This window comes from Mixophyes fleayi, chromosome 2 (genome assembly GCF_038048845.1).
Source record: "Mixophyes fleayi isolate aMixFle1 chromosome 2, aMixFle1.hap1, whole genome shotgun sequence".
Taxonomy (NCBI): Eukaryota; Metazoa; Chordata; class Amphibia; order Anura; family Limnodynastidae; genus Mixophyes; species Mixophyes fleayi.
The window spans coordinates 165764368-165777559 of NC_134403.1; the positions used below are offsets into that span (position 1 = coordinate 165764368).

Here is a 13192-nt window from a genome sequence, read left to right on the forward strand (position 1 = left end):
TTAAATAAACTTTACTTACAAATTGGTTCATAAATAAAATAAATGAATTCATGAACCTTTACTATGTTAAACACATTCCTTTACAGAAATCTAACTTCGGTTGACATACATATCTTTATAAATGAACATTTAATAAGAGTACTATAACTAAGTTTTATAGATTCTATAGCTCATTTGAAGTTTCAAAACACCAATCGTTTATAAAAAGAACAAAGTAAAACTTACAAGAGTTCTGAATCCACCATTTTGGTGCCAAAGCTAGACTCTACACTGAATGTGAACTGATAATCCACAAGAGCAACACATCTGTTGACAGCAAGCTTCCTGGCAATGCGGGACTTTAATGAGTCGTCACCACAGAGCGGTAAGCATGGGAGTTAAGGAGTATGACCGTGAAAGATTCAATACTAATCATTGAATAATTAGGAAAAAACCCATTCTCTATGGGTTCACATATTTCCATTTACAAAAGTTATACAAAATATATGAGCTCATGTAAATTTTTAAGTACACATCGCTTAACACACAGTGGATTCATGAGAATGCAGCCTTAACCATTATCAGCATTCTTAACTTTGCCAATTGTATTTAGTAAAGGGACAGCAACGTCACTGGCTACAATTACAAAACATCTGTACAGCAGGGAAAATTTGATAGAATTTTAGAATTTAATAAAGTATAGTACAAATCACACAACATTAGTCAATCAGTGCCCTACTAAAAAAAAAAAAAAGCCATCTACACTGTCTTATTCAAAGGAATGGTACATATATGGAAGAACAGTTGAATCTGTATATTGAATAATTTGAGTTTTGTTTTTGTTGCATATTGAGTATTTTTGTAATATGAAGCAATAAGACTTTAAACCTTAAATAATATGTCCACCCAAAAGTTAACTCATACCCCACCAAGCAGCACGGTGGTGGTTCAATGGCAGGGCACTGTGTCTCATTGACAACAGGGAAAAGGAAAAATGCAAAAAGTGCAGTATTTGAACAGAAATGCTGACTGTATTTAGCATGGCTATGTTGAATCAGAAAAACAGACTGTGCTATTTAAATTAAAAAAATCCAGTTCAGCGCCAGCGGGTATATGTTCTCATTAAGTTTTGGGGTACTCCGCAGGCGTTCTGCTTGTTAGAGTGGAGGAGGTTGAGTAAAAGTTAACTTTTCAGTGGAAATATAGGCCACACACGTGAGGGGTCCAAGTGAATTTTAAGCCCCTCTACCAACTGAGATAACTAGGGATATCTAGCTGCTGTATTTTGGAATATATATTATGCAAAGTAAAGTCTGTAAAGAAAAATAGGCAAAAATATACTTTACCATATTTCTGGCAATTATGTTAATACAATGATAGTGTCCCCAAAACTATAAACAAATATTTCTCTTTCCTACCCTGGGGGACACTGCGACACATTGGGGTATAGTAGTGGGTATGGGAGTTCAGGCACTAAAACTCTATGGCTTTTACTTCCCTCCTATACTATGCCCCTCCTCTCTTGGAGAACTCAGGTTTTTTTTAGTGCCTTAGGAGTCAGGTCATTGGGGTATAGGCTCCTGCCTATACCCTGTTTAGTTAGATTTGTACATGTTTTTATTTTATTTTTTCTTATCAGGGTGCCCGCAGGGATCGATCCCAAGAGGGAGTGAACAGTCCTGGACTTCCTTCACTCTGATCCCCGCGCAAGGTAAGAAGTGGCTGTGCCCTATATCTTCCTTGCACCTTCTTGCTGGCAGTTCAATCCCCTAGACACGAGCTTAAAGATATTTTAGTATTTTTGGCAGCCATTAGGGCTTTAGGTGCCCATACAGTTATACAGCTTGAGGGAAATGTATAATTAGGTCGCGCGGGGGAGATAAGGGATCCATCTCTCCCCGCCGACGGACTGGCCGGCAAGCACCCCTCCTCCCTCCCCGGGGACAATGAGCAGCGGGGACTGTGAAGTGCTTCGCTCTATTATTGTGAGGAGGGGAAAAACGCACACGCTGCCTGGGCATGTAACTCTGAGTGTTGTGCGTTAGCCTCCGACAGCCATAACTTTAGTATAGGCTGATCGGAGTAGCGCTGAGGAGAGGTTATTTTTAAATTCTAACAATCCCTGCAGTGCGGAGGCGCCATTTTGGGCTCAGACACGGAGCTGCACCTCTCTGCTGTGTGGTATCGTTTTTGACTAAAAATATACCTGCATTTGATTGTCACTAATGTGTATTGAACATTCACTGGCAAACGGTTTATATTGGCAAAGAGGTTAATAGAATATTATTACAATTTGTAACCTTGTACATAGATCTGGTGTACAAGTCTTGTAATACTGTCTGGGGTCTTCTGTTGGACATATTAGTGGTGTTATATATTCTGTGACACTAATTATATATATATATATATATATATATATATATATATATATATATATATATATATAATGTGTGTATAGTTTTTATTTTTTATTATTGCAATAATGTCTAACAAAGGGACCTCTGACAAGGGACCCTCTGTAGCGTCTGTGATGTATTTTGTTTGTGCCAAATGTAGAGCTAAGCTTCCATCTGGACAACATGATAAAAATGCCCTTTGCATGCGAGACCGCAGCACTCGAGCGTCCCGCCCCGGTACAGTCACCGGCAGTCATGGAAGAGCCGCTCTGGGTGAAATCCTTTGCCGTCGCCATGGAAAGGTTTACCTATGCGATGTTGAAAGCCGCTGAGGTACGTGAACACACTGCAGCGAACACACAGGTATTCAGCATAGCTCAAAATTCAGCAGAGCAGTGGGCCCCACGTATAGAGGCCTCACAGGGCATCCCTATAGACAGTGCAGGCACATCATCTCAGGGTTCTGCAACTCAGAGTGAGGAACGTCTGCTTTCAGTCTCCCGCGGGTCCAAACGGGGCACAAGGGATGATATTAGGGTGCGTTCTCTAGCTTCTGATCATTCCTCGGATGAGGAAGGGGATTTAGAGCTGGAGGCCCTGGAGGAAGACTCCTTTAGTATGGCTTCGGCCAGTAATGTGGACAGCCTTATCCTAGGTTTTAGACATACCTTAGGGTTTCCAGAGCCTGAACCTTCACCTCCTGCAGGTTTTTCCATTTTTAAACGGTCTAAGTCTCAGTTGACATCCTTTCCTACCTCTCCTCAGATGGTGGAAATGGTAACGGACGCCTGGGTAAGACCAGGGAAACAGTTTGTGATGCCAGCTAGATTCAAGAGTCTTTATCCTCTTCCTGCGGAAGACTCAATTAAATGGGAGGCGTCTCCTAGGGTGGACACACCTATTGCCCGTTTATCCTCATCCTCAGCCATCCCTACACAAGAGCGGGTGTCTTTGAGAGATCCTACGGATAAAAAGTGCGACCACGCTCTCCGTTCTGCTTATACAGCTTCGGGTAGCTTGTTTAGGCCCATGATGTCCATTGCTTGGGCAAATAAAGCAGTTCAGATGTGGGCGGAGCAGTTAATTGAGGCAATTCAAAATAACACTCCGCGGGCAGACCTCCTCTCCCTAGCTCAGCATATTCAGGAGAGTTCGGATTATGTGGGTCAGGCCTCCATGGATGCAATAGCTGTGAATGCCAGAATAGGCAGTTTAATTATTGTATCACGACGTTCCTTATGGTTACGTTCGTGGACCACGGACGCAGAGTCCAAAAGGTCGTTTGAGGTTTTGCCTTTTGATGGAGTCCCTCTGTTCGGTGCGGAGTTGGAGAAGGTAATTGAGGCGGCCAACGGGGGAAAAAGTATTGTTCTCCCCATGGGTTCCCGCAGACCTCGGCAGGCTCGGTTTCGTTCCTTTCGCCCCTTCTCCCGAGCCCGGAGTGGTACTCCCAGGAGCCAGCCTCCAGCCCCTAGAGGAGGGAGCACTAGAGGCAGGGGTGTTGCCAGAAAAGGCGCTTCACGCCCTAGTGATAAGCCCTCAGCATGACTTCTACGCCCCCACTCAGGTATCAGGGGTGGGGGCACGTCTGCTTCGCTTCAGGCGTCAGTGGTGGTCAACCACGACGGACGCTTGGACGCGGGGGGTTGTGTCAAGAGGATACATTATAGACCTACACCATCCTCCCCCACCCAGGTTCCGGTCATCTCCGGTACCTGGTTGCCCTCTCAGACATCAGGCTCTTCTGAAGGCGGTAATAAAGCTTCAGGAGTCGGGTGTTATTGTTCCGGCAGTTCCGATGCAGGAAAGAGGTCAGGAGTTTTACTCCACTCTTCTTCTGGTACCCAAACCGGACGGAACTTTTCATCCTATATTGAACCTAAGGTCCCTAAACAAACAGGTGATTGCCCAGCGGTTCAAGATGGAGTCCCTTAAAACAGTCATCGCGGGCATAGAACAGGGAGAATTCCTGGCTTCCATCGACATAAAGGATGCGTATCTCTATGTTCCCATATGGAGTCGCCATCATCACCTGCTTTGTTTTGCGGTCGGCCAGGACCATTTTCAGTTCAAGGCCCTTCCCTTTGGCCTGGCGTCAGCTCCTCGAGTATTCACCAAGATCATGGCGACCATGCTAAGACAGAAGGGAATAACTGTAGTTCCCTATCTGGACGATCTCCCGCTGAAGGCTCCGTCAGCGGAAATATTGTCTTGTCAGGTGCAGACCACGATGGAGTTTTTGGAAGCCCATGGGTGGATCCTAAATGTTCCAAAATCCTCCCTCATCCCAGCTCAGCGCATGCGCTTTCTGGGTTTACTGTTCGACAGTGTCACGAGAGTCTTTCTACCTCAGGACAAGATTAGCGCCCTCCAGCACAAAACCAAGGATCTGTTGGCTCGTCCTCAGGAGTCACGGGATCCTTAAGGTTTCAGGATCTCTGGTCTCCCCAGGAAGTTGTTCTGCCAATCAATGTATTGGAGCTCAGGGCAGTTCTAAGGACCTTGATGGAGGCTCAGAGGTTCCTTGTAGGGAAGCCTCTTCAGATTCAATCGGACAATGCCACGGCCGTGGCATACATAAACAATCAAGGAGGAACTCGCAGCGCGAGGGCCATGCAGTAAACAGCCAAGATCATGTTATGGGCAGAGAGCCATGTTCCTCGGATTTCGGCCGTATACATTCCAGGCGTAGAAAATTGGGAAGCCGATTTTCTGAGCAGACAAAAAGTTCATCCAGGCGAATGGTCCCTGTGCAAGGAGAACTTTGCTCTCTTGGTTCAACGATGGGGAATTCCGGAAATAGACATCATGGCTTCCAGGCTGAATCATCGGGTTTCCACTGTACTGCGCCAGATCCCGCGACCCTCTGGCTCACGCCTCCGACGCCATAGCTATTCCATGGCGGTTCAGACTCGTATCTGTTTCCACCAATTCCATTGCTGTCGCAGGTTCTGAAGAAACTAAAGAGAGAGCGGGTTCCCGCCATCTTAGTAGCCCCTCATTGGCCTCACAGGGCGTGGTTCTCGGACATTCTAAAAATGTCCACGAGTCCGGCGTTTCGTCTGCCCTTGCGTCCAGACCTTCTAGTTCAGGGCCCCGGTCTTTGCCACAATTTAAAATCGGCTAGCTTTGACGGCGTGGCGATTGAATCGTTAGTCCTTAAGGCAAAGGGGTTCTCGTCTCGGGTCGTTAACACCATGATCAGAGCTAGAAAGTCTTCCTCCGCCATATATCACAGAGTCTGGAAAGTATACATTCTCTGGTGTGAGTCGCGGGGAGTCCATACATCCAGGTTAGCCTGCCCAGGTTGTTGGACTTCTTGCAGGAGGGTCTTGATAAAGGACTCCGTTTGAGTTCGCTTGAAGTACAGGTGTCAGCGCTCTCGATTTATTTTCAGAGAAAGCTGGCGTCTCTTAACGAGATCCAGACCTTTTTGCAGGCGGTTCTTCATATTCAACCACCGTTTTCTCATCCAGTGGAACCCTGGGACCTAAATTTGGTGCTCGGGGCTCTTTGCCTTCCGCCATTTGAGCCTCTTCAGATGGCAGAGTTACACCATCTAACTTGGAAGACGGTTTTTCTCTTAGCTATTTCATCTGCTAGGAGAGTGTCGAAGCTGGCAACTCTTTGTTGTTCTTCTCCCTTCCTGGTGTTCCACGAGGATAGGGTGGTGCTTCGCACAAAACCCCCCCTTTGTTCCAAAGGTCATCTCTAGGTTCCATTTAAATCAGGAGATTGTAGTTCCGGCATTCCAGCCTGGTTCACCTTCTCCTTCCACGTCTTCCGAGTCCTTGGATTATGACTTACAATTGCTGGATGTAGTTCGGGCTCTCCGGTATTATGTTAGTTTTAGTGCCTGAACTCCCATATCCACTACTATACCCCAATGTGTCGCAGTGTCCCCCAGTGGAGCAAGAGAAATTGAATTTACGGTGAGTAAAAATCTTCTTTTATTCAGATGCATCTCCTGATTTGGATACCAAACATGTGAACTAACTTTAAAGTGATAGGAATTACAAGTGAGAATGTTTTCTTATTTGACATTAAAGTCTGTATTATTTTTGCATTGTTTTCTTTAATCAACTGGGAGACTGTATTGAACTCTGTTCTGTTAATGACATCAGTACAACATATTCAGGAGTTAGATACAAGTTTTAGAGTGAAGTTGCAGATAAACTGCTAAGGAATAAAAAACCCCATCATTCAGAATCGGCAAAAAACTAAAACAAATTAAAAGTACCTGAATTCCTCCAATAAAATTGCATTAGTTTGTATACACTTATGTATGATTGATTGATTTGTTGATTTATTACCGAGCTGCATATATTTTTGACTGGTGGTTTCTGCAGTTTTGCATCACTGCTTTAGTGGTAAATGATTACATGCCTACATGTGTGTGACCCACTATATAATTTACAACCTTTGAAATTTTTATGGTTACTGCAAAATTTATTATGAACAGGATACATATCTATGAGTATGTTAAAATGAGCCACGTTAAAGGATATTGATCAAGACATCCAATGCTTTCCCAATTCTTTCACATTTCTTCTTTGTCAATACTTCATCCAAAGACTGATCAGGAACAAGAAGTTGCTCAAGAATAACTGGCATCAGAAGGTCTATGAAGCGTTCTACTGACTGGCTGGTACCTGTGTCAATGGCATCCTAAACAATACAGAAATTAAATGGGATCATCATCACTTGAAGGGGAAATATTCATATGTAATACTTCAAATACTATAAACACTGAACACAAATCCTCTAGTACAGTGTTTACTATGACCAAGAATTATATTATCAAGAAGGAAATGTTCAAGGACTGCTTTACATATAAAATTATCTAGTTATGCTTCTCCTAGGACATCTCAGTGACCCGCTAGGATCTAGGACATCTCAGTGACCCGCTAGGATCTAGGACATCTCAGTGACCCGCTAGGATCTAGGACATCTCAGTGACCCGCTAGCATCTAGGACATCTCAGTGACCCGCTAGCATCTAGGACATCTCAGTGACCAGCTAGCATCTAGGACATCTCAGTGACCCGCTAGGATCTAGGACATCTCAGTGACCAGATGTCCTAGATCCTATTTCAGTGACCAGATAGGATCTAGGACATCTCAGTGGTTGAAAAACATTCCCTTATGACAGCTAGTTTCTTTATCTGTGGTTGATTAAACTAAACATCCCCTCATTATTTTACTCCTAATTGATTATTTGATTGCTTTTCCACTACCTCCATCTTCTAGACCACTACTTAAATTTATTTAGACAAGCCAACTGGTTTACCATTTTATGCACAAGCAACACTACCAAAAACAACCAGATACATACTGCAAACACTTCCTTGAAGAGCTCCAATGCCAATACTGCACAGTTCTGAGGGGCTTCCAGCACATAGCTTGACCAATGAACAAGCGCCACAACTGGTTCTGGAGACTTTGTGCGTGGCCCCAGCTTCCCATTCCCCGTTCCAGGAATACCAGATTGCTCTAATATAGTTTGTCGTAGCATGTGCCGTAAGCTGGGGACAAAACTGAAAGCCAGCAACAATTCTAAAACCTGAAAAATACAGGAATGCAAGTCAATTAAGCGATATGAAGACTGTTGACGATATAATGCAGTTGAAAAGGGCTTGCACGCAGTTCATAAAATGAAAATATTAAGGTACATTTATAAAAGTGACAGCTTATAATTTCTGTAGTGAAAGCACAATTTTGCCTTTTTATTTTTGCAGCAAATTTAATAACAGTACTGTAACATCTTATCTAGTTTTAGAACAAGTGTTAAAGTTCTGACGTCTTAGACGTTCAAGAACATAGTGTTGACATTTACAGTATATATGCTCAGTGGTCAACTGACCACAGCACTACAGGCTTACCATAACAGGAATGCTTCAAGCATTGAACTAAAATACATACATTTAGAGCCAAATAACACTTTTAAAGATGTACCATTTCATGTATAAAACCTATTTTATGTCGAGAGCTGCCAGAAAATAAAATAATTACACACACATACTGCATATACACATATATCTGTATATACCTTGGAAGCAGAGTCAGGATCCTTGCCATGTAGAAGGCCCAGCACTTGATTAAGACATGAATTAAAATGCTCATATCTAATGGAAAGAGAAAAATGGATACAAAAATCAGTGTACAGTTCACAATCTCCGATTAACAAAATAAAAAATCAAGATGGTATACTTCCTTTAAATTACACATTTTATTTCTTTAAAAAAATAAATAGATTAAAATAAGGAGTCATCAGTATCTACTAATAAATAAAAATGAATGTTTCATATATATTCCAGTTGTTGCTAGCACAAGCTCCAGACATCTGTGTAATTTGGACCGAGACATTAGAGCTATTCAAGTACACTAGTAATGAAATTCAACTACGGATTCAGGACCATGTATGCAGGGAGATCTGATAGACAGCAGATTATCATACGGACTAGAATATGGCCCTTAGCATTGCCATTAATTTTGTTATCCATTTTAAAAACTGCTCTAAACTTAATGAAATCATTGTAAAATTTTGCAGGGACTTTTCCAAGTTGAAAATACAGTAACTGAGTATAGTCCACATATTTTCCAGTTGTCCCCACATCTATCTATATAACAAACCAAAAAAGCATGCTGGTGAATGCGATAATAAAAACAAATAGAAATGTGACAAGGTAAACATTGTCACGTCTATTTATTTTTATTACTGTTTATATTTTTAGTACTGTTTTATATATTTGTATTTCATATATAGTCATATTAGGCTCATTTGCTATGCCTCGATAAAGACCTTTTAGGGTTGGAACACGTTGGCAGCAACTCTGCCATCATCAAAAGACTACGGCACACCTTACTTCATAGCTGGTCTTGGGGCCCACAAAAAGAACCTGCTAAGAACTTTGAACATCTGCAAGCTCTGGTAGAGGGCTAATGTTACTGATGTACATTGAGAGACTTTTTACATGTCCCATTTGATTTTATGTGTTTGTTTTTTTACTATTACATATTTGAGGTAATACACTACATGCCTCTTTTTCTGTTTAATGCACTATATCGGCGGTTCCCAAACTGTGCGCCGCGGCTCCCAGGGGTGCCGCGCGCCAGACAAAAAAAACCAAACAAACAGAAACACATACCAATCCACCAGGAGCCGGGACCCAGCATCATCCTCTCTCACGCAGCTTGTCATATCAGTGACAGGCTGCGTGAGAGAGGAGGATGCTGGGTCCCGGCGCCCGGCGGATTGGTATGTGTTTCTGTTTGTTTGTTTTATGCCTGGCGCGCGGAAGAGAGGGCAGAGTAGAGTGACAGGAGGGAGACAGAGGAGAGGGACAGCGTGACAGGAGGGGGACAGAGAAGAGTGACAGCGTGACAGGAGGGGGACAGAGAAGAGTGACAGCGTGACAGGAGGGGGACAGAGAAGAGTGACAGCGTGACAGAAGGGGGACAGAGGAGAGGGACAGCGTGACAGGAGGGGGACAGAGGAGAGGGACAGCGTGACAGGAAGGGGACAGCGTGACAGGAGGGGGACAGAGGAGAGAGACAGCGTGACAGGAGGGGGACAGAGGAGAGGGACAGCGTGACAAGAGGGGGACAGAGGAGAGGGACAGCGTGACAGGAGGGGGACAGAGGAGAGGGACAGCGTGACAGGAGGGGGACAGAGGAGAGGGACAGCGTGACAGGAGGAGGACAGAGGAGAGGGACAGCGTGACAGGAGGGGGACAGAGGAGAGGGACAGCGTGACAGGAGGGGGACAGAGGAGAGGGACAGCGTGACAGGAGGGGGACAGAGGAGAGGGACAGCGTGACAGGAGGAGGACAGAGGAGAGGGACAGCGTGACAGGAGGGGGACAGAGGAGAGGGACAGCGTGACAGGAGGGGGACAGAGGAGAGGGACAGCGTGACAGGAGGAGGACAGAGGAGAGGGACAGCGTGACAGGAGGGGGACAGAGGAGAGGGACAGCGTGACAGGAGGGGGACAGAGGAGAGGGACAGCGTGACAGGAGGGGGACACGGACAGCGTGACAGGAGGGGGACACGGACAGCGTGACAGGAGGGGGACACGGACAGCGTGACAGGAGGGGGACACGGACAGCGTGACAGGAGGGGGACACGGACAGCGTGACAGGAGGGGGACACGGACAGCGTGACAGGAGGGGGACACGGACAGCGTGACAGGAGGGGGACACGGACAGCGTGACAGAGGAGAGTGACAGCGTGACAGAGGAGAGTGACAGCGTGACAGAGGAGAGTGACAGCGTGACAGAGGAGAGTGACAGCGTGACAGAGGAGAGTGACAGCGTGACAGGAGGGGGACAGAGGAGAGTGACAGCGTGACAGGAGGGGGACAGAGGAGAGTGACAGCGTGACAGGAGGGGGACAGAGGAGAGTGACAGCGTGACAGGAGGGGGACAGAGGAGAGTGACAGCGTGACAGGAGGGGGACAGAGGAGAGTGACAGCGTGACAGGAGGGGGACAGAGGAGAGTGACAGCGTGACAGGAGGGGGACAGAGGACAGGGACAGCGTGACAGGAGGGGGACAGAGGAGAGTGACAGCGTGACAGGAGGGGGACAGAGGAGAGTGACAGCGTGACAGGAGGGGGACAGAGGAGAGGGACAGCGTGACAGGAGGGGGACAGAGGAGAGGGACAGCGTGACAGGAGGGGGACAGAGGAGAGGGACAGCGTGACAGGAGGGGGACAGAGGAGAGGGACAGCGTGACAGGAGGGGGACAGAGGAGAGGGACAGCGTGACAGGAGGGGGACAGAGGAGAGGGACAGCGTGACAGGAGGGGGACAGAGGAGAGGGACAGCGTGACAGGAGGGGGACAGAGGAGAGGGACAGCGTGACAGGAGGGGGACAGCGTGGCAGAGGAGCTGGGACAGAGGGCAGAGGAGGAGGACAGCGTGGAAGAGGAGCTGGGACAGAGGGCAGAGGAGGAGAACAGCGTGGAAGAGGAGCTGGGACAGCGTGACAGAGGGCAGAGGAGCTGGGACAGCGTGACAGAGGGCAGAGGAGCTGGGACAGCGTGACAGAGGGCAGAGGAGCTGGGACAGCGTGACAGAGGGCAGAGGAGCTGGGACAGCGTGACAGAGGGCAGAGGAGCTGGGACAGCGTGACAGAGGGCAGAGGAGCTGGGACAGCGTGACAGAGGGCAGAGGAGCTGGGACAGCGTGACAGAGGGCAGAGGAGCTGGGACAGCGTGACAGAGGGCAGAGGAGCTGGGACAGCGTGGAAGAGGAGCTGGGACAGCGTGGAAGAGGAGCTGGGACAGCGTGGAAGAGGAGCTGGGACAGCGTGGAAGAGGAGCTGGGACAGCGTGGAAGAGGAGCTGGGACAGCGTGACAGAGGAGCTGGGACAGCGTGACAGAGGGCAGAGGAGCTGGGACAGCGTGACAGAGGGCAGAGGAGGGGGACAGCGTGGCAGATGAGCTGTGACAGCGGGCAGAGGAGGGGGACAGTGGGCAGAGGAGGAGGGGCAGGGGCAGTGGAGGGGGACAGCGTGACAGAGGGCAGAGGAGGGGGGACAGCGTGGCAGAGGAGGGGGGACAGCATGAGAGAGGGCAGAGGAGGGGGGACAGCATGAGAGAGGGCAGAGGGGGCAGCGTGAGAAAGGGCAGAGTGTCTGGATGCAGTGGGGGCAGAGTGTCTGGATGCAGAGGGGGCATTTTTGCATACAACTAAATAAGCATTTCTGTCCTGACCTAAATACTTATTACAATTTTTTGACCCAACTACTTCTAAAACAGGACTGCTCTGTAATTATTTTGGAGGGGTGCCTTAAAAAATTATGGAGACTCTAAGGGTGCCGCGAACTGCAAAAGTTTGGGAACCACTGCACTATATCCATGAGAATCGGAACCATCACTAGTAATGCATCATATATGTGGAAAAGCAGTGATGCTGACATGCCATTTATCTTCTAATTGGAAGTAAGCATACTCTCAATAGGTGGACTTCCACCAAAGACACCTTAAGTCACAATTGGTGATTGAATGAAGAGAATAAAAACATCACATGCTTATGATCTGGCTGGGTTTAAGTGTATATTACATGTTTAATATGTATATTAAGGAACATTAACAGTAATTTCCAGGAAACTGCAAGGTAGAATTTCAGTTTGTCATCAAGTATCAACATATTGTAAACATACAGGAATTATAACCCTACCTTGTAAGATAATCAGCAATTTTTGGATTCTTTAATAGGTCCATAAGGAGGTCAACAGAATACTTTCTTGTTAATGTCCCATCTCCATTTACAAGAATGTTAAATATTAACTGGAATGTCTGATGGATATTCCTGGAATGAAAAAGCTTAAAAAAACCCAAACAAAAACAAAAAACAGTTCATGAACAAGTAAACAACATTTTTTTAATGTGATCGAATATAAATCAACATATGTTTAACATTTAACATGGTGGTTAGGAGATCCGTTTACCTGCACTGTAAAAAATTTTTATTTGATTGTATCTTTTGTGTATATAAATAATTTCAAATCATTTGGAAGGCTCACTGTGGACAACTATTTAGGTGTATGAAAAGCTAAATACATCCCATGTGCAGGCCAGATTTGGATCCTTTGTCATGAATGTATACTTTCCAACCGTTACATAGATTTGTATGACATTACTGTCACAGAAGCATTTAGTCTCCGACTTTTCCCAATGGAATGCTTGTGTACAGTGTTGTGGTGACAAAACAAAATTGATCAATTTTGAGAAGCTTAAAACCTATGATAGAAACAGCAAACAGAAGATATAGAGAGGTACTTGACCTTGCCATGACAGCTGTCTGCAGCCAGCAC

At 46.1% G+C, this 13192-nt stretch overlaps 1 protein-coding gene across 2 annotated transcripts in view; it reads right to left on the reverse strand.

The window, feature by feature from the left end:
* CIP2A (cellular inhibitor of PP2A) overlaps positions 1-13192 on the reverse strand; it is a 45919-nt gene that overhangs the window by 15156 nt on the left and 17571 nt on the right. For both annotated transcript variants that reach the window (XM_075194918.1, XM_075194916.1), the window contains exons 7-11: positions 12556-12701; positions 8424-8499; positions 7710-7937; positions 6884-7043; positions 226-364 (exon numbers count right to left, since the gene is read on the reverse strand). In XM_075194918.1, the coding sequence (XP_075051019.1) occupies positions 226-364; positions 6884-7043; positions 7710-7937; positions 8424-8499; positions 12556-12701 (749 nt within the window). The remainder of the gene's footprint in view (positions 1-225; positions 365-6883; positions 7044-7709; positions 7938-8423; positions 8500-12555; positions 12702-13192) is intronic.